The sequence below is a fragment of the Xiphophorus hellerii genome, chromosome 8 (genome assembly GCF_003331165.1).
Source record: "Xiphophorus hellerii strain 12219 chromosome 8, Xiphophorus_hellerii-4.1, whole genome shotgun sequence".
Classification (NCBI taxonomy): domain Eukaryota; kingdom Metazoa; phylum Chordata; class Actinopteri; order Cyprinodontiformes; family Poeciliidae; genus Xiphophorus; species Xiphophorus hellerii.
Genome location: NC_045679.1, coordinates 13,676,255 through 13,697,528, shown reverse-complemented (window position 1 = coordinate 13,697,528; position 21,274 = coordinate 13,676,255). Strand labels below are relative to the sequence as shown.

Below are 21,274 nucleotides of genomic sequence, written 5' to 3'. Positions count from 1 at the left end.
GATGTGGGTTGTGAAACAACGTCTCAGGCTTTCAAGTACCACTCAGAAATCAAATTGAACTATAATTGATTACTAATAATATATTTTTTCTAAAAACCTTCAAAAATGTTCCTGTTTGTTTCAGTGGAATTACCCAAATTATTTCTATTGCCTAAATTCCATAATGCATCTTCGATAAATGTTGAATTAATATGATTTTATCTGTATTTTAGAGCATATACTGGGTATCATATTCTGTTGTATGGTATTGGCGAACATAATTCAGCTGCTTATAAAAGACCAAACAAGAATGCTGTGTTTTTATTGTAACCCATGGAAGCAATTAATTAAAAGCCTGTGTTTAAATACAACTAATTTGTCAGCCGGTGTTACGCATGTGCCTGTTCTGCTGTGTTTCCAGTCAGTTACATAATGGTCTAATTGTTTTTATCGTAAGTCTTGGACATAGAAGCCAGATTACGACAAGGATTTCAACCCAAAGAGATTACCTCTAGATTTAAGCACCTTATTTAGTTCCAAGCAATGAAAATCAGCCATAAGCTTGACTGTTGGGCATGTATATAAAGGCAGACACCAGCCCAGGACCTGATCTGCTGCAGCGGGAACACATCCACACCCAGAACTTTGATTTTTAATCTCGGCTGCTACTCTTAACCCAAACAGGTAAGATGCTTGGATTTGGATTTTAACATTAGTTGCCTATTTACTAGTTAAATTGTTGCTTTTGAGCTGCATCTATACCTTCTGCGCTCTAGTAAAAAAATGCAGGAAAGTCGCAGACTAAAGACAATCCTCACTGAATGTTGAACCTTATTTGATATTAGAACAGAGAGTTCAGACTGAATTTAAATGTTGCAATAGAGTTTTTGTGTATTTTGTTTAAAATTACTCTAAATGGTGAAGAAATATGTAGTCAATTTCTCTTAAACACATGTTTTGGTGTACCTTATGCTTCATTACAGAATGGGATCCTTTAAGTTGGCCCTGCTGCTGGTCTTTGTGTCCTGCGTTGAACGCAGTCTGTCTGCCTCCTGCATTGTAGATAGTTTCTCAGTCAAAGAAGACTTTGATCCAAAGAGAGTGAGTACAAAAAACACATTGAGATATGAATGTCAGGAGAAAAAAAGACCAAATATTTCTGACTTCCCTTTTATGACAGTATGCTGGGAAGTGGTATGCACTGCAGAAGAAAGACCCAGAGGGGCTCTTCCTGCAGGACAACATCTCTGCCGAGTACACCATTGACGATGATGGCTCCATGACTGCCTCTTCCAGGGGACGGGTCACATTGTTTGGGTAAAGAACAGAGTTTTCAAAAGAGGTTCTGCATCAGATGCTGCCCTTTAAAATGTTTTTCCCTTCTTTAAAAACTGATGATGACCTGACCAGGGCAGGAAAAGATGTTATTTTTCTTAGCCAGGTTTTAAAAAAACATGTTCAGGACAGAAATATTTAGGAACAAAAACATCCTAAGCATTAATTATAAGCAGAGTTTTCACTCAATAATAAAGGATTAGGAAGAGATACAGTATGTCATGGATGTTTTTTTTTTGTTTGTTTTTTTTTTTTTTTGCATGTTTTGAAGATTTGTAGTTAGTATATTCCAAAATAATTGTTGTAAGCATTCAGAAAAGAGAAGCTAAAGAACTTTTCTTGCATCATTGATCTGATTTTTGGTTTTGCAGCTTCTGGGTTGTCTGCGCTGACATGGCTGCTCAGTACTCTGTACCTGACCCTACCACTCCAGGCAAGATGTTCATGAACTACCAGGGCCTGGCCAGCTACCTCTCAAGCGGAGGTATGTTCAACACTACTTCCCATCACACATTTGCATTTTTACACTTCATTCCTACAAACATAGTACTTTTCTGTCAAACTAGGCGACAACTACTGGGTCATCGACACCGACTATGACAACTATGCCATCACCTATGCTTGCCGCTCCCTGAAAGAGGATGGCAGCTGCGAGGACGGCTATTCCCTTGTGTTCTCCAGGAACCCCCGTGGCCTGCCTCCAGCGATTCAACGCGTCGTCCGTCAGAAACAGGAGGAAATCTGCATGGCCGGACAGTTCCAGCCCGTTCTGCAGTCTGGGGCCTGCTGAGCAAAATCCAAGAAAGAGAAACGGGGATGAGAAGCAAGTGCCAGTCAGATGCTGTCTTTGTGGATAGAGAGCAAACAGAGGGAAAAACCTGAGAGCATGTGTGTTTGGTTAATCTATGACACTGATGGAGTTGAAAAATGCAAAGAGATTGACAAAAGAAGAATATTTCTCTTCTTCTGCTTTTTATGAATTTTTCTTCCACCTCCTTCACATATCCATGTATTATTAGTATTATGATTAGTATTTTGGCCAGATTTCTCCTGAAAAAGAGATGCAATCTCAATGAGACTTTCCTGGTTAAATAAAGGCTACATACAGACACAAATACACACATACATGCATACATGCAAGAGAAAAATTTTACTTTGCAGTAATGTTTGTGAGTGAATGTGACAAAACAAATAAAGATTTTTTTTACACAAAAATGATTCAAGATTTTATTTATTAATTAGAAATTTAAATGCATAAATTAGATTGCAACTGTGTTATGGTAAATTCCATGTACACAAATCTCGACACTTGCAAAACTATTAAAAATGTAAATAATAAATGGTTTGTGTTTTTTTTGACAAATAAAACATAGTTTTAGAACAACTTTTGGATATGTCCAAATCTGTTTTATAGAACTTGATCTTTGTTTTTGGTTGTTATTCATGATAAAGTTCATACATTTCGCTGTCAGATGTAGATGTTTATTTTTGACAAGAAATGAGATGGACATTTCCAAAAAGACAAAAAAAAAAAAAAAAAACAATGTAAAATGAGAGTTATTCTTGAAATAATAATGAAAAATATATTTTCATTTCACTGAAAAAAAGAGTAAAAAATTATTGATTCCCTTCTCAATCATCAGAGGAAAAGTGTTGGCAGTACAGCACTTTGTGTCTGATAAATACAGACTAGTTTTTTTGCATCTTTGCACTAACATTCTGAATATTCATCTTCTGTGATGAACTTTCATTAAGATGACAGAACTCTGCAAACTCCTAATTTTTTGCTCCTTCCACAGATCAATATATCAAAACTGTTTTGGTCCCTGCAAAAAATTGGTATTGCCTTCAGTAAGAAGAAAGTGAAATATTACTTTAATCTTACATTGGTTAAGGATATGAACAATGTTCGGGTTAAAAGTTCTTGGTGAGAATGCATGAAATAATGTGCTTACATTTTTATTCCTTTTTCTGTTTTCCTGGACACTGAAACTCATCTTTTTTTTACACAAAGGCACCTAAAAACTTTTACTTTAAATAAGAGTCCCTCACAGTTTGTTCTTTAAAATATGTTTTACAGTTTTTGATTTCTGAGACATTATAATCCAAATTCTGATTAGAAATTGACCATAATAAAAGAAGCTGTAGTGTTTTATACCAGCATTGATTGCTTTGGTTTAGATTTTCTTTCATTCACAAGCTGGCATTCCACATTCCACACACAGCCAGATTATGGTGCAGATAATCGACATGGTTCCTGAATTTACTTTCCATCTTGCTCACGTTGCAGCTAACCTCGCTTATCCACTCTGTACGTGTTGGGCCCACTTGTAAGAGGCTTTTTTTTTCATGTCTAGAGATTTTTTTTTCTCTGTCCAGGCTGTGTGTGAAGCCAAAGCTTAACCATCAGACTGGGAATAGTGTGGGGGTGGAGGGTGGGGATTTGGCAGAGAGTAGAGTTACTGAGTAAAAATGAGGTGATTCAAATATCTGACTATTATCCCAAATGGGTTTTATCCTTGTGAGCGTTCTTTGGGCCCCAATCAACTCCAATTAGACCTTATATGTCCTATAGACTGATAAAACACTGAATATCACAAAGTGAGCTGGAAAGTGTTGCTTCACAGAAGGATGGGTTAGGAAATACTGAACAAAAAAGACCAATTTATTGAAGCACTAACTCAATAGTTCACAGATTAGTGCTGGTTCTGAAGATATTCAAGACAAGCTGGTGAAGATCATCAGCTGTCCAGGATATGTAAAGCAAAAGTGCTTGGTTAGAAACCAATTGGACTTATTCTCTTGTTTCTTTAAGAGCCTTCACCTTTCATCCAAAAGCTTCTCCAGCTTTGAACCACTGATGAAAGTTGGAAGAAGAATGCAAATGGATCATTTGGGAAATTAATTTGGCAGTTAAGGACATATATAGCCCAGGTCTCCATTCAGTTCAATATTTCGGTCGTTGTAATTGACAATCCAAATATAACCTTGATAATGCCAAATGAACTATTTTAGTCACATGTTCAAAGGTGTGAATTGCTGTAAAACCGCCTGGGAAGGCAAATGAAGGCTTTAGTGTAGGTGTTAAGAAAAAGATTAAAAGTATGATGCCATGCTGAAATTCATTGAACCCCTGAGAGAGTGACCCAGTCTTTCACAGATGTTTGTAAAATCAGTCTGTGGGCCTATCGGTGCTGGATTTTATACACTTGTGGCCATGAAAGTGATTGGACCATCTGAACTTAATGATTTGGAATAGTGAGTAAATATTTTTGGGAATACAGTGTATTTTAATTTGTATGAACACTCAATGGGACCATTTCAGTCTGTTTTTATGCTGTTTAAAAAATTACCCAAATTGGGCTTGGTAAGAAATGTGCTAACTTTTAAAATATTAAATGTAGGTTCACAGTAACTTTGAAAAAAAAAAAAAGGCTTCATCACAATCACACAGGATCACAAGCACAAACGAGAGCAGAAATTTAAGCTTGAAAGCATGATAAGAAGCTGCACTTTGGTCATTCAAGTGTTTAATCCCTTATTAGTCCTAGGAAATGAAGCCAAACCCAACACAATACGTCTCAGGCAGTAATGGGCTTAATGGTGTTCAGAGGTTTAGGAGTATTTGGTCAAACTGTACTAACTCAGCTTTTGGGTCATGAAGGGCCCTTCAGGGTTAAAGATCAAACATACACAAGTATTTTTATTTTTATTAATTTCATTATATTTACTACTTAATTTGTTAATAAAAGTATTTTTTTATATATATATATTTGAAGTTCAAATATTCAGAAATATTAGTAATATTGTGTGGGTTGCTGCATTCTGACAATGCCCAAGCATTGTGTCATCTATTTAAACATAAAAACCTGGATTTCACAGCACAAAATCTGTATGGCTACATCCATCCATCCATCCATCCATCCATCTTCTTCCGCTTATCCGAGGTCGGGTCGCGGGGGTAGCAGCTTCAGAAGGGAGGCCCAGACTTCCCTCTCCCCAGCCACTTCTTCTAGCTCCTCCGGGGGAATCCCGAGGCGTTCCCAGGCCAGCCGAGAGACATAGTCCCTCCAGCGTGTCCTGGGTCTTCCCCGGGGCCTCCTCCCGGTGGGACGTGCCCGGAACACCTCACCAGGGAGGCGTCTAGGAGGCATCCTGACCAGATGCCCGAGCCACCTCAACTGGCTCCTCTCGATGTGAAGGAGCAGCGGCTCTACTCTGAGTCCCTCCCGGATGACTGAGCTTCTCACCCTATCTCTAAGGGAGAGCCCAGCCACCCTACGGAGAAAACCCATTTCGGCCGCTTGTATCCGCGATCTCGTTCTTTCGGTCATGACCCAAAGCTCATGACCATAGATGAGGGTGGGAACGTAGATCGACCGGTAAATCGAGAGCTTCGCTTTTTGGCTCAGCTCTCTCTTCACCACGACGGACCGGTACAGCGCCCGCTTGACAGCAGACGCTGCGCCAATCCGCCTGTCGATCTCCCGCTCCCTTCTTCCCCCATTCGTGAACAAGATCCCGAGATACTTAAACTCCTCCACTTGGGGCAGGACACCCCCCCTGACCCGGAGAAGGCACTCTACCCTTTTCCGGCTCAAGACCATGGCCTCGGATTTGGAGGCACTGATCCTCATCCCGGCCGCGTCACACTCGGCTGCGAACCGCTCCAGCGAGAGCTGCAGATCACGATCTGATGAAGCCAAAAGGACCACATCGTCTGCAAAAAGCAGAGATGAGATCCTAAGGCCACCAAATCGGATCCCCTCAACACCTTGGCTGCGCCTAGAAATTCTGTCCATGAAAGTGATGAACAGAATCGGTGACAAAGGGCAGCCCTGGCGGAGTCCAACTCTCACCGGAAACGAGCCCGACTTACTGCCGGCAATGCGGACCAGACTCTGACACCGGTCATACAGGGACCTGACAGCCCGTATCAAAGGGCCCGGTACCCCATACTCCCGGAGAACCCCCCACAGGGCTCCCCGAGGGACACGGTCGAACGCCTTCTCCAGGTCCACAAAACACATGTAGACTGGTTGGGCGAACTCCCATGCACCCTCCAGGACCCTGCCGAGGGTGTAGAGCTGGTCCAGCGTTCCACGACCAGGACGAAAACCACACTGAAAACCCTATGTATGGCTACATAGGGTTGATAAAATAAAGTTTATATTAATTAATGTTTCTAAAAAGAGATTTGTCACACTAAGTACAGTCCACCAGAGGGCAGCGCAGTTACGCCCCACAGCTCTTTATTCTTATTTCTCTCAGTACAAGTGAAACAATCATCTCTGTAACAATAAGGTTGTGCTTTATGATAAAAATATTTTACTCTCCTAAACAATGCAATGCCTATTTTCAGTACCTTTGTAAGGTTAATTAAAAAACAATATGGTGCCTTACTACTTTGGTCGCTGCATTGTATTCAAACAGCTGCTGTTTCAATAACTGAAGCAAAGCAAACAGGAGGATTCTCAGACAGACCACTGAATGTAGTCAAACTACTTTTGCTTTTTTAAGACGTTCAAGTGATGATCAACATTTAGTCTGTGCAAACAAAAAGAGAAAAGGAAGGAAACCTGACGGAAAAAAGTAATGGAGGGATGATATTCATTCACCAATAGGTTCGTAAGCCATAAAGAGATTAGTTGTAGTACTGTCTGCAAGTTTTCTAACCTTTCACTTAAGTATTTTGTTTTTATAATATATTTTCAAATACCTCCTGAACACAAAGTCTGCACTTTGAGTCTGCTTGTTTTCAAAACATCCCCTTATCCAAAGATCACTGTCTCATCTCTGCTTTCATCGTGTCTCATTTTCTGTTTATGGCAAGAGGAGAAAAGAGACTAAAAAGACATTGCCATCACTTGAATTGATGTGTCTATATTTTATGGTGTGGACTATTTATTCTGAAATGAACAAATAATTAATTTTAGAGCAGTCATAGCCAACCAATAAGTAATCAGAAAGATGATTTGATTGCAAAAAAAAAATAAACTTTTGCAGTTGAAATTATTTATACATACAGTTCCAACCGTAAGTTTGCCAGAACTGTATAAAACGAAACACAACCTTTACCTCACTGTCTGATATTAAGTCAGACTAAATAATTCATCTTTTGGATCAGTTAGAATTACAAGCATAATTTCTTTCGCAATGCTAAATATATATTTTTACATTTCTTTATAACTATGTCTTTTATCAAAGTCAGTAATATATATTACTATTCCTTTATATTAGATAGATTACATCAGATGACAATGATGCAAGGCTTATTGTATGTTTTGCAAATTATTACACTAATCAGAGATAGACTTGTACTGGGATATAGGTACTTCTTTATTTCAAGTACAGTCAAAAACCACCAAAGATATGTAAATGTAAAGGTAAATCCATTTTCTAAAGTCAACTTTACAACACAAGGAAATAAATACCTAATTCCAGAAATTATTCCAAGTATAACACAATATTTTTGTTAGTCGACTCTCACCCAACGATTTGACTAAAAATGAAAATACATGTTTAGATGCAGTTATCTATTGTTATTAAGATAATAAAAATCAAAGAATCTCAGATTAACCAATGTATGGAAACATTTATCTAAAACAAAAGAACATACTATAAAGTCAAGGCACACTCCAAAAATGTCTCATTCAAAATACTTTTTTCTTGTAAAACTGAACATCGGTGTACTTTTAAATGTAGGCTAACATGGTGATATTGTTTTCTATTGTTCCTCTGTGTTTCTTTTGCAAGCAATACCTTAACCTTTTAATAAACTCTCTTTTTCCTTTTTCCTATTTCTTTGTTTCTTCAATCTGCTCCACCTCGCTGGACTCATCCACCACTTTCCCATTGATCATCGTCTGAGTCACCACCTTCACGATCTTTCTGGTGCGAACATCTGGCTCCTCTGCACGGAAAGGAGATTATTTTCGATCAGGTGAGCTTTGCGTTGCTTTTTTAAAGAAATTCACTAAAAAGACACATGGACTACATTTGTTGAAATCATCAGATTCAAATGACAACTAAACAAAAAGAAAAACAGTTATGGCTGAGAGGAACAGGATTTCCGAGCTGAAATGAATGAGATAGAGAGGATGATGGTGTGAGTTTATGTCATCTTCTGAGATATATTTCTAGTGGGACTTTTGACATGAAACTTGCACCAGATGTTGGGGAAAAGTAATTCACAGAACGAAATGTAAAACACATAAAGAAAAAATATGTAATAAGACAAAAGAAGCCAATTAACAAGCTGAAATCTGTGATTACTTAGAAAACAATCTTGTTAAAGTGTAAAGCTGTATCAGCTGGTTAAGTTTTGATTTATGGTTTATTAAAAGATTCCCATTACATGATAAGATGAGCAAACGTAACGAGTTCCTTCAAACTCTTTGCAACCCTACGGCGAAACACACTGATGGCATACGCAAAAGTTGCTGTGAACACAGACATAATCGAGAATTGGACATGTATTCAGAATATGTAGCAACGATCAGTTTTTCATACCAGATTTTATGATATGAATAATCACAAGAGCTGTCTGTAGCAAACAGCATATAGTTCAAGGTGGAATAACTGAATAAATGTACTGGGATAGGCGAAACAAAGGTCGATCAACCAACTTGCATTGAAACTCTATGGTAAGAACTGAAGATCACAGCTTTCCATAACCTTCTAGATTTGAAGATAAGTTTGTTTGGAGGAATGGATCCAAATCCCACCTGAACAACGCATAGGGCAAGTTTCCTGATACAGGAGATGTCTGGAAGTTGCCAAACAGGCTTTTCTAAAGCACATTGAATACTTTTACAATGTATTTCCCTTGCCATTCCACTTATGAATAGAGTAAAATGTCAACTGCATCATTAGACACATATTTGTTGCATAGATTTACTGATACAACTTAAATAAGAATATTGATGATTAAGTAAAAAAAAAGCAGTATGATACAAGGAGAACAAGATGCTAAACAATAAATCAAACATTATGACTACTTAATATTACCTCACTTAAGTATTCATAATCCCTTCTAATCCTCTATATTTCAATGGCATTTTGACTATTCTGCTAACCCCAAAGAAACCTCTGCATTTTTGTTTTTCTTCTCAGTCAAATGATTTTTGAAGCAGCCTCCTGTTTGCTAACCCGTCAGCATGAGTAAGTCAAATTAAAACACAGTTACAACAACGAGATAAATCCTGTCCCACCCACAGTTGTTGCTTCAGGAGCTGAGCTGTTCACTGTATTTACTTGTTCGCAGTTTCATAGAACTGTAATTATTCCTGGGCCTCTTGGGTGTGTTATATGTTCTGCCTCAGGTACAATATCTATCTATCCATCCATCCATTTTGTATACCCATGTGATCCCACTAGGGCCTGTAATTATCTGTATGCTGCAGGAATCATTTTCTTATTGTTTATTTGTCTCATATGTCTTTGTTACCGAATCTTCCCAAGGGAGTTTCCTTTTAACTTCTCCCCATTCTTCACTTGTGATAAATTTGCTGAATCAGTTTTATAAGCTGTCACCAGAAACTCAGTATCTTAAGTCCACAAGGCTATGACTATTTGACTGCCTTTATTAGTTTAAATTTGCAACATATCAAACATAAAATCATTGTAAAAATATACACTTTAGCCAAGATCTTCCCGGTAACACTTGTCAGTAATTGCTGATCTGATCTCAAATTTCTTACCTTATTCTCTTCAAATTGATCTGATTCACTCTACAAGAAAATAAATCTAGCAGACATGCAAAAAAGGAAGAAACCAAGGACTTACTTTTTGGTGGAATAATAACTTCTTTGACTCTGAGGGGGAGAAATAAAACTAGTTAGGATCACACAAAATAAGGTAAAGAAGACATGTGTGGGTATTTAGGACAATAATGACCTGTCTTCTATTTTTGGTTATTTCCATATGAAGAGAAAAATGTTCAACTATTTAAATTTTAAAGATAAAGCTTCCGTGTCTAACACTAACAAGCACTGATTTACTCTATCTTTGAAGATAGCAAATTTACATGCTAAAATTCATAATTTAACAATTATGAATTTTAGCATGTAAAATGCTAAAATTTTACATGCTAAAATTTTAGCATGTAAAATTTGCTAAGGACTAACTTAGGTTTAAGGACTAACTCTTGTCAAAATATTTTCATTCCACCCACTTAGCATACTGCAGTTTTTCAGTTTTCATTGTTTGATGCCTGAGTTTTTAGAAATGAAAAGGTGCCTTCTCATTTAATACATTGTAAAATGGCCGCCGTGTGTCAATTAAGTTTCAATTTGACAATAATTTGGAAATTGTTTTCTAAAAAGTGCTTGTTGACTTCAATAAATAATGACGACAAAAAAAGAGGTTGCTCAGTGCTATTTTGGTTGGATGCAATATAATCTGTTAAACCATATTTCAAACAGGGATCAGAATGACATTAGGACTAATTAGAAAATAATATCAAATTACTTTAAATTAATTGTGATTTTAGTTTTTTAAATGTTATTTGTTTCCATAATTTATCAAAAATATTTAGCTATGAGATTAAAAAAAGTAATGGGCATGAACTCTTGGAAGATACAGTTCATCTCCATGAACAACAATGGCAATATGTATGGAATACAAAATAAGGTTACAAATAGATAAGGAGCAATTTGACTCAAAGGCAGAATATATTATTTGAAATAACATAGATTGGTGCCATCTGAGCAATAGGTACATTTTTATCTGAAGGACGTGATAATAAATTAGGAAGTATAAATGTACTGTGAACTATCGCTACTTTACATTTAAATTACACCAAAGTGTTCTGTTTTCTTGATCTGTTATGATGACAGCCGACTTTCCCATGTTATTAATGTAAACTCTATTTAAAGCCACACTGTTTTCAAACATGGGCTGGGGTGGGTTCTTACATGAATGAGGGTTTGCTCTTTGTACGAGTATACAGTCAGTTAGTAAGGAGCAGTGTTGTGTCTTTACATAAAATGGCAAACATGGGAATATGTCTACAAAGGAATGCCTGCAGCTTAAAAATGGAGTCTGTACATCGGAAAGTGATTTATTGGTCCATGCATCATTAAGGAACCTATACAACTTTAAGGTATTATTTCAGCACTGGTACCAGACAAAGCAAAACAAGAAATACCCAGCCTAAGTTGTAATCCATGAGAAAACAATGTGTGCAACCATACAACTCAACTGCAAGGTGGGTCACAGCTGAGCCAGAAAAACAGACAACAAAATTAAGTTAACATCTTTTCCTGCCTGAGTTTGTAACTTGATTAATTAGCAAAAAAATCTAAGCAATATAACTTTTCTCGTAAGCCTGAAGCCTGAAAAGCTTTGTTAGCATCATTACTCACGTTTCCTCTCCCTCCAACAGGCGCCTATAGGTAGCAATCTCCATTTCCAGGTTCTGCTTGATGCGGAGAAGCTGCTCGTAGTCGGTCTTGTTGCGCTGCATGTCCAGCCTGAGCTGGGACAGGTCGTCCTCCATCTGGCTCAGGGTGACCTGCAGCCGCTCCATCTCAGAAGAATACTTCTGACCCGTCTCAGCCAGGTTACCCTCCAGAGCTGCTATCTGGGGGAAGAAAAGTGAAAATAACAGATTACACCCTGAATGTCAGTTTAAACAGACCATAGATTTAGCAAGCTCTTATTTATGCCAGTGAAAGCTTTGTCATATACAACGCACCAAGAATGAGATTTATTAAAGTTGAATAAGTTATTGTGAGAATGTAAAATGCAGAAATTATTGATGTAATGTTATTCTTTGAGCTTAGAAGGGTTCCTCTGACACGCAAAGGGAAAATCTCTAAACACATATAGGTTAAGCTACAGTCATATTTTCCACATCTTCCCAAAGTCCACTTCTAAATGGTCTCATTAGTCCGTCCTGGAAGGGAAATCTTCTAAGAATGGATCCAAGAAACCATTGATCCAGCAAATTTCCATATCAAATCCAGAAAGTTTTTGGTTGATTGCTGATTCTCTAATTCTGCGTGTTAAATGACCTGTTGGTGCACATTGTAAGTTTCATCTGTTTTCTGTACAGTTTGTGCAAAGTTTAAGACTCCATGTTTTCTATTTGCTGTAAAGATGATCTCAGTTTAATTCTATGAATTACTTAAGTGGTGTTACTCTTTGCATTAGCACCTGTGTCCAAAGTGTTTCAGAGCTACATTGATTAGGTTTGTTTATCTTTTGTTTCTTTTAGTGTGAGTTTATCTGCTGTGAGTTAGTGGTTTCCTATCTTACCATCTATACTATTACATGTGTCTAAACAAGAGGAAATTAAGTTTCAATTATGTGTCTCACTATCAATACACTTTCAATCCAAATAGTGCATGTTTATTGGAATCAAGGTGTGGAATTAACAGGACTTTGCTGCATCAGAACAAGGTTGTTTTCTTTTTTCATAATGTCACCGTCACTGACTCATTTTCAAATTTACAGATCAACTAACTGCCTGGGAATTAAATTTCAATGCTATGAGTGATACCAAGTAGTTATTATCAGAAAGTAGGCCAAGCCGTAAGTTTCACTTTCAGACATGCTGAGCTGAGTCAACTTTGATCATCTCAGCATGCTTAGATAGATGGTTTTCATGCAGCTAAATGTTTTCCAAGCATTCTGGCTTAGCTGGGGATCAAATTATGTATGATACAGTGTCAAATGTTTAGTAACGTGCGGCTGGAGCGTTATTTTACTGGAATATATTGACTGACTACAGATTTGACTCGTAATTTCAGTGATTTCTGGATCTCATTATTAAGTTTTACATTTTTACTGGTGCTGATTTTAAATAATTTTTATATACTGAAGAATACCCAGAGATCTCAATGTGTGTGTTTTATTTTTTAGTTTAATAAAGATAATTCACAGAACTGCTCAGTCCTCAAGTTGATTGACAGATGAATTTAATCTAAATCTTAATGCAGTTTAACTTCAACAAATATCAAAAGTATTAATTAACTGAAGCATAAGGTTGTATTAATGGAGTCTGTTTAAAATACTGCATGCATAAAAAGCTTTAGTGTTATTACCATGGTACAGTGTTTTACATGGTACAGTTGGATACTTTAGAGTGCCTGATGAAATCTAAGGATCCCTCGACCGCTCCAGTTGCATCAGAAGGCGTTTTGCTGTGGTAATTTAGCCACAAGAATGTCTCCTACTATAATATCTAAAATAGCCTCTCCAACAACAATCAGCAGATTCCTGTGAACTGATAACACCTTGGTACCCAAAGCAAATACACCCACCTCAAAAACAATTAGCCGTCTCAGCGTTGTACGTAACCCAATACTATTCAACAACTGAATCCCACGTGCTGTTGCGTGTCTTATCAACGTGGGAGAACATGTTCACTGTCAACATGGGATTACAAGTGGAAAAATAACAAAATGCAAAAAAAAGTAGAGTTCCCCGACTGTAGAGTGCTATAGTTTGGAAAGGCATGAAAGATGCAACAAAGAAAAAACTTGTCTGGTTGAGACTGAAGGTTAATTCCTTTAAAGATTTTCTTTGTAATTGCTCTCTCTCATGAAACCAGCCTCTCTTTCACGCTGTTAAATAACCCACTGTGGTTTTGTTCTAGGTTAATACATATAACCGTCATCTTAGAGTCCAGGCTGCGGTGTTTACATTGCTTTATTTACATAAGTTGATGTTTGTACAGCTCCTGAAGAGGAGATTTGACTCCGATTATCATTTTCAACTTACTTACTCCTTTTTTCTCTCTTTTATCTGCATCTCCTCAAGACTTATGAGGAGATGCAGACTAACTAAACACTCCACATTATGTTGGAGTGTTCATTCTGTCTGACCTCTTCATTCCAGCAGCAGCTCACCTGTTTGTGCAGACTGTCCAGCTCCACCTCCAGTGTCTGCAGGAAGCGCTGCCTCTCAGTCAGCTCTCCCTGGGCTCCTCTCAAGGCCTCGTTGCTCTCCTTCACCTCATTCTGCACCGTCTCCAGCTGCACAAGTGACGCGTTTCAATTGTGTGACTTTTGCCCTTTTAAATCGATATATTGTGGGTATAAACTGAAGAGTGCTTTGAATTGTCCCACACCTTCTTGCGGTACCATTGCTCTGCTTGCTCCTTATTTTTCTTAACGATTCCCTCATACTGAGAGCGCAGTTCAGACAGAATGGTACCCAGCTCCGGTCCGCTGGCAGGGTCCACCTCGACATTCACTTCATCCCTGGCAATGCGAGACCTCACCTGCTCCAGTTCCTTCAGGGGCATAAATATTAGCACACTTTGTGTTTGCACTGTCATACTGTGAGCATGTGTTTCAAACATGTTTAACATCTGTGCAAACATGTTTAATAAAACTGAGAGCAGTTCCTGTGAAACAAAAACTCCAAGTTGCAAAGTAGATTTTCATTATTTAGATGTCCCTCATTAATATTTGATTGGACCAAGCTCATCTTACCACCGGCTTTTCTTCTTACCCTCTTTTATTCCTGCTCAGGTGTACTCAGTAAATCTACTCCATCACGTACATATAGGCATACCATGCCTCAAAAACATATTCAACTCTTTACATTCTGTGACGTTACAATCATAAAAGATATTCTCTCAGGATTTTATGTGACAGAACAACAATAAATAGATCATAATTGTAAAGTGCAAGTTTGATGATACCTGTTTGAAAAAAAAATCCGAAAAGACTGGTGTATGTTTGCATTGAAGAGGTATAAATATTTTTAAGATATTGTGGACTGAAAGGTTTTACAACTGAGGAAATTGGTCTATAAACAGGTAAAAAAAACCGCAGACGTACAACACAACATAAAATGCAATACTTTGTCATTATTAATTCAAAAATTGTCAAACTGTAGAAACAATGACTGAAATCCAAGTACACCCATCCTGTTTTAGCAAAATTAAGAAGCTAATTTGAAGTTGACGACTGTAAAGTTAAAATGAATTAAAATAGTATGGCTAGTTTTGAAGGTTTGCCAGAACAAAAGTCAATCTTCTCTATAAAATAACCTGCCATTTAATCTCAGCTTTGCAAAGTGGAAATTTATTTAAATAGTTCTGAAACATTCTTCTAAGGTCAAATGGCACTAAAGAAAATATGTTCTGGCCAAAACGCACAAATCCATTGTTAGAGAAACCTAAAAACGGCACGAACACCTTTCTGTGTCGAGCATGGAGTGTTAATTTAGGCTTTCTTTATAGAGTATATTACTCTATAAAGTAACGTACTATATGCATATCCTACTGCATATTATATTATATTTAAACTTGAGGGAAAAGGAGTTGGAGAATGTTCAATTAAAAGTTCTTCACACTCTGTAAAAACACAATAAAATGAAGTAGAGATTACAAAAAAAGGGATGGGTTGTAGATCAGTGTATCATTTAGTGGGAGCAGAGTAAGCTTATCTTCTTTTGAGGCCACTTTGGATCAGCTGATTTCATCCAAAGTGCATTTTTGGAGCAATTAGATCTGCTTGCCTTTTGTCCACAGTAACCAGAGTTCCACCTCAGTTTGGCTCCACAAAAACTACTTAGACCACTAAATTGGGTCAGGCTTGTATCAAACAATGTGCTGCCTGTAGGTTCAGGTGCTACAATAAAAGATAGCAAGGGAAAAACAGGATAGCACAAATGTGGGGTAAATGCTGCCAAACAGGTGGCTGAAATAACTGCAGTTCACGTGAATCTGGAGATAGACGAGGAGAGAACAGGGGAACATGTCTTACTTACCTCCTCGTGGTTTTTCTTGAGGAAATAAAGCTCCTCTTTGAGGCTGTCCAAGTCTCCTCTCAGAGAAGCAATGATCTGCTCGTGGTCGGTCTTAGCCTTCTTCAGGGCAACGCAGTCTCTCTCCACAGACTGACACATCACCAATTCAGTTTCCCATCTTCCAAAGTTTGGGAAAGTGGACAAAAATGGTCAGCAGAACATCAATTTGAATAATCAAAAAGAAACCTCTACTGTTTGAAACAGAAGGTTATTGGTAAAGCTGCACAACATAGGAGAAATGCTTCTCCTAACCAGAGATTGTGTATAATTTTCTTTAAATTAATATTACAGAACTGACTAAACTAATATCTATAACTTACAAATAGAGCTCTTGCATGTGGGTACATGTAGTTTCCTTAGTTATATTCTGTGTCATTGATGCAACAGAAACCTGAATTACCAGAGAGCTCTTTACACAGTGAGGTCAAGATCTTAAAATAGAAAAAAACAAAGTGCATGAAATTGTATTTTTCATAGAAGCGCTTTGCTAATAACAGTACAGGTTCCTCACATATTTTTTCTCTGTTGTCAGAGAACATCAGGTCTCTCAAGGTGACATAATTACATATTATTACAACATATCTGCAACAAATTGTATGTTGAAGGATTGTGTGTCTCCCATTTCCTTTAGACATGCCCTGACCTAAGTAATCATTGCAAATATCTACCTTGGTGTCAGTTTTCTGCAGGAACCAAGATGTACACTGTAAAAAAAGTATTTTCCCCATTTCTGTTTTTGTCTTTCTTAGATATTTCAAATCCTCAAACAAAATTTAATGTCAATGATAACCTAAGTAAAAACAAAGTGGTCCTATGAAAACACAATTCAACCCTTGTTTAATCACGAATTAACTGTTAACCACATTTTTTGGTCAGTTTCATTAGTTACACTCAGGGCTGATCATTGACAGACTAGTAGCATCAAGAAAGCATGTAAATGTTAGCATGGAGGCTAAAGATCTCAAAATCAACACATCAGGTCCCAAACTAAAGAAATTAAAAAATTACATGGAACAATTGTGAGTCTGTGTGAGAGTAGTTGTCCAATTAAAATTAATTCAAAATTAATCCTGCTCACCCAGGAAGCCACAAACAAATACAGAAGAACACCTTCAGTATAGCAGACCTCACTCGTCTCAGTCAAGGTCAACATCTTCAGTCATACATGTACTGTACCGTACTATGACATCAGCAACCTCACCATCGACTTTGGAGCGAGAAGTCAGTCTTTATACCGACTGAGATGTTTTGACCATAAACAAGCAATTCAAGCATCCAATGTGGAAAACAAACAACGACGTGAGGAACATGATATTTTCCACTTGTTCATTGCCAGTTATTGTACATGCTTAATGACAGTTAAAGGCAGTTATGTTTTCACACAGAAACAGATTGGTATGGATCAGATTTTAACCACAACAGATCAAGTAAACATCTGGAAAAAATAATTCTGCATTTGCTCAGGTCATCTTTGTATAAAATTAAGAATTATTTAATTATCTGAAACATTAAAATGTGACAAAAAAAAACTGTATGCAAGAAAGGGGACAAATACTTTATAATTGCATCATGAGTAAGCATGATACAATTGGGCCATTTTGAGTCTGTTTTAAGCTGATCACAACGTTTGTTTTCCACCTTTTATTAGATGTGATGCCGATTTTTTTCAAGATCAATTCTCCGTTAAAGATTGAACAAAGGCTCTGATAGAATAAGACCTAGGTTCTATTTAACAAGTTTTATCACATGAAAGACAAAACAATTTGCTTATCGTGATGTAATCTTTAACCACTCACTTGATTCTGAAGTCATCAGCGGCCAGTTTAGCGTTATCGATCTCTAACATGAGACGAGCATTCTCCAGGGTCTTCTTCCGCACCTGATTAATATTAACAGAGGTTAAACACAGCTCATCCAATCTCAGAGTGAAGGCTAAATCCCTTCATTCTTCTGGTTTCTGTTCATGTTTTATGACCTTATAAAGACGCATGCACCGCAGGGTAACTTAGTAACACGCAGCAGTCTGATTTAGTTGCACAGCTTGCAGTAAAATAAATAATTTTCAAGGATAAAATGATGGAATTTTCAAAAAAAATATGACAGTATGTAGAGTACTTAATAATTTAAGTTTTAAAATATACATACCAAGAAAATATCAAGTGGTTAATGCAGGTCAGTAATCACACCATGAAAATACAGAAATATTTTTATAATACTTTATTTATCCTTAATTTTTATGCTATTTAAATAAATCAAATGTTGTTTTCGGAAACAACATTTGAAGTGAAAAAGTAAAAACATGTCAAAGTTACAAAATATGGTCAAGTAATAAGGTATGAAAATAAGTTTTAACTTCCTTTTTAATCATTTGAGAGGGAAATGCCTGCTGATCCTAATAGACTAAGAAATGGCTGCAACTATTGCTACAGTGAAATCAATATAGAGACAACTCCAGGTATGTGATTTTGTGCTTCTGTAATAAAAAACTTATTTAAGGGTTTTTTCACATGTTTACCAGTAGTGCCTACTACTGTTTCCTTTGGGTTTTAAGCACCTCACGACTGCTATCATGAATGCTTTGTTTCTACAAAATTATGCAATAAAATGAATTATTTTGACCCTTGTAGAATTCTATATGTTATTCTATATCTTTCATGCCCACCTCTTGCTCAACAGCATGTGCCTGGGCCATCATTGAATCAAGGTCATGACCTTTGGGGATGCGCTCGATCATCAGCTGTTTGATCTTTATCTCCAGGTCGGCATTGGAGCGCTCCAGTGAGCGCACCTTAAAGAAACAAAGAGAAAGGAAGTGTTTCGGGTTACGTCGAGCTGGATCCTTTCCCCATTTCCTGTGACCTGACAATGCTGTTCTCTTATTACACTTCATACCTTATCCAGGTAGTTGGCCAGACGGCTGTTGAGACTCTGCATGGCCTCCTTCTCATTGGTGCTGTTGCCGTGCAGTCCGTTCAGCTGGAGGCTCACTGGTCCGTTGAGATCTTGGCTGATGGAGGCCGAACGGGTCAGCGGGCTGGATGCAGCAAAAGAGACGGATGCCCTGGACCGTGCGCGGCCAGTGTCCATCAGAGAACGACTGGAAAACGAGGGGCGGTTCATGGAGAAGCTTCTCACAGAGATGCTAGAGGCCATGATGGTCAGCTGTGAGAGCAGAGGAAATGAGGTCAAGCTCAATAGAAAACATAACATGTTTTCTATTTATTTGGATGTTCACTGAATGGTAAGCAGACGAACCCTGTGCCGTGCACAGCAAGCACTGTAAGAAAAAGTGGCTATCAGAAGGCTAGATGCCTCTGATTCTGTTACATTAAGAGGATGTTTTGCCTTTTTAAATGGATTAAGACTGCATTTGTAAAAAAAAAATCTAAAAGGAATCAGGTAAAGGATTTGTTTCCGTCTCTGATGGCTTTAACAGGTTCACATTTAAAAAGTAATCATTACGAAAACAGACAAGTTTAAATGTCAGCCTGAAGGATCTTTTTAAGACATTTAAGTTGTTTAAAGCTACCCTTACACGGTATCTAGTTTCAGAAAAAGCCCTTAAGCAAATGGGCTTCACTGGACGGTGCTTGGCCGGCCTTTTTTTTTAATGGAAACACAAGTAGAGCCTAATAGTCAATTCAACTGATCGCCCACTGAAGATGATGAAAGAAGCTTTTCAGTGAGTGGATTTACATGCGGCCAGTAGCCATTCAGGCTAACCATCTGCATCTGAGAGACGGATGACTTTATGGTCAGAGCCACTTCAGCGTGTTATTCTCAGCTGTGTGCAAATTCAGCTTCGACTCCAGCCATCATGAAATCAAAATGTAAATGAGCACAGCTTGGCTCTGAGTCAAAGAAGAGCCTCTCAGGACGTGCTGAGGACACTTTTGCAGCCTTTCACTGCGGTAATAAGATTTGTGGTGAATTTAAAAGAAGAATAAAAAGAAGAGAGAATCTAACTAGGGTTAATGTTTTATTTTTTAATGCTTAATCCTCAGATTTGATCTTCTCTGAAACAGGTATTCACATTACTTCCTGTGCATGAAGCATGACAGTTGTTTGGATGTGAAACAGTGTGCAAGGCAGCATATCTTCGTCCGGGTGTACGTGTGTGTGTGTGTTGTGCAGGGCTTTGGTGGCTGATTAGTAGTCAAGTGAACCTCTCTGTGTCTCTGTCACTTGATCCTCGCAACACCGTTCCCACAACACCACAAAGGACCCACAGCGGGAGACAGGCAGCCCTTGTTCAGATAAAAGATTGAACTCGGGAAAATGATCTAGAAAATATTCAGAGGGAATTCCACCTGCACAAGGAGACACTTTGTTCTGCAGGAAATTAACTGTCATTTCAGTTTTTCATATCAGCTTCCTAGCAGTTGACAAGTAGCTGGGATGATAGCTCTGAATAGAACTGAACAGGGGAAAAAAATCCTAATTAATTTTCACATGGAAGGTTGTTTTTTTTTTTTTTTACAATATTTTATTTATAATATTACATTGAATTTTATCTAAAATATGTTTTTAAACAATTTCTTTATTCACTACCAATCTTATAAACACATTTTTATATAATTATTTTCTATAATATTACTTGATAAACTACAACAACAATAGTAGTAGTTTTGAAAATGTTTCCTTCTTACCAGGTTTTACTTCAGATGGAGTGAAGCTGTGATCCAGAAGGATGCAGGAGGCTCTGTGTTGCTGATACCACCACAGGTGAGCCTGTGCAGGCTATATATAGCCTGCACAGGTATGCAGGAAGTGGGAGGAGCTATTCTTTCAGGAGGTGTGTTTATTGCACTCCACCTGAATCATGACTCTATGCTTTTTGAATAGAAAAAATGTTTAATTTTACAGTAGCACTACCGCACTACACAATAGAGGAAGTAGAAATAGTGTCAAGAATTTTATTATCTCCTTTTGAGGAGATATTATGCACAGATTATCTCCTTAAAAGGATGATATTCAATATATTAACTAGGAAAATAAAAACGGATCAGTATCACAGTAGTTGTTAGCAGGCAAGCACCAAAGTAGACTGTTTTCTAAAAAATTATGTATTTTGAAATTGTTTTAAACTCTTACTTTTCTAACCTCCAGCAGCTGATGTTCAAACATTATGTAAATAGCAACAATATACAGAAATTTAGATTTTGATTTCTTTCTTCTTCTACAGCAGTAA

General features: G+C 37.5%; 2 protein-coding genes across 3 annotated transcripts; one reads left to right on the top strand and one right to left on the bottom strand.

Moving 5' to 3' along the window:
- The first annotated feature begins 555 nt into the window (after positions 1-555).
- rbp4l (retinol binding protein 4, like) lies at positions 556-2,523 on the top strand. The gene is made up of 5 exons (XM_032569108.1): positions 556-663; positions 963-1,080; positions 1,160-1,296; positions 1,686-1,798; positions 1,881-2,523. Exons 2-5 carry the CDS (start codon positions 964-966, stop codon positions 2,102-2,104), a joined length of 591 nt encoding a protein of 196 aa, XP_032424999.1. The 5' UTR covers positions 556-663; position 963; the 3' UTR covers positions 2,105-2,523.
- A 5,109-nt stretch (positions 2,524-7,632) lies between these two features.
- On the bottom strand, positions 7,633-20,838 carry LOC116723764 (keratin, type I cytoskeletal 18). 2 transcript variants are annotated; one of them, XM_032568865.1, is made up of 10 exons: positions 20,733-20,838; positions 18,976-19,245; positions 18,746-18,871; positions 17,880-17,962; positions 16,045-16,201; positions 14,393-14,557; positions 14,172-14,297; positions 11,682-11,899; positions 10,098-10,130; positions 7,633-8,227 (listed from the first exon to the last, which is right to left on the bottom strand). In XM_032568865.1, the coding sequence occupies exons 2-10, from the start codon at positions 19,234-19,236 to the stop codon at positions 8,152-8,154; spliced, it is 1,245 nt and encodes a 414-aa protein (XP_032424756.1). In that variant the 5' UTR covers positions 19,237-19,245; positions 20,733-20,838; the 3' UTR covers positions 7,633-8,151. The 2 variants fall into 2 exon arrangements, with proteins under 2 accessions (XP_032424756.1, XP_032424755.1); XM_032568864.1 differs by having other exon boundaries at positions 10,102-10,130.
- Positions 20,839-21,274: the final 436 nt, after the last annotated feature.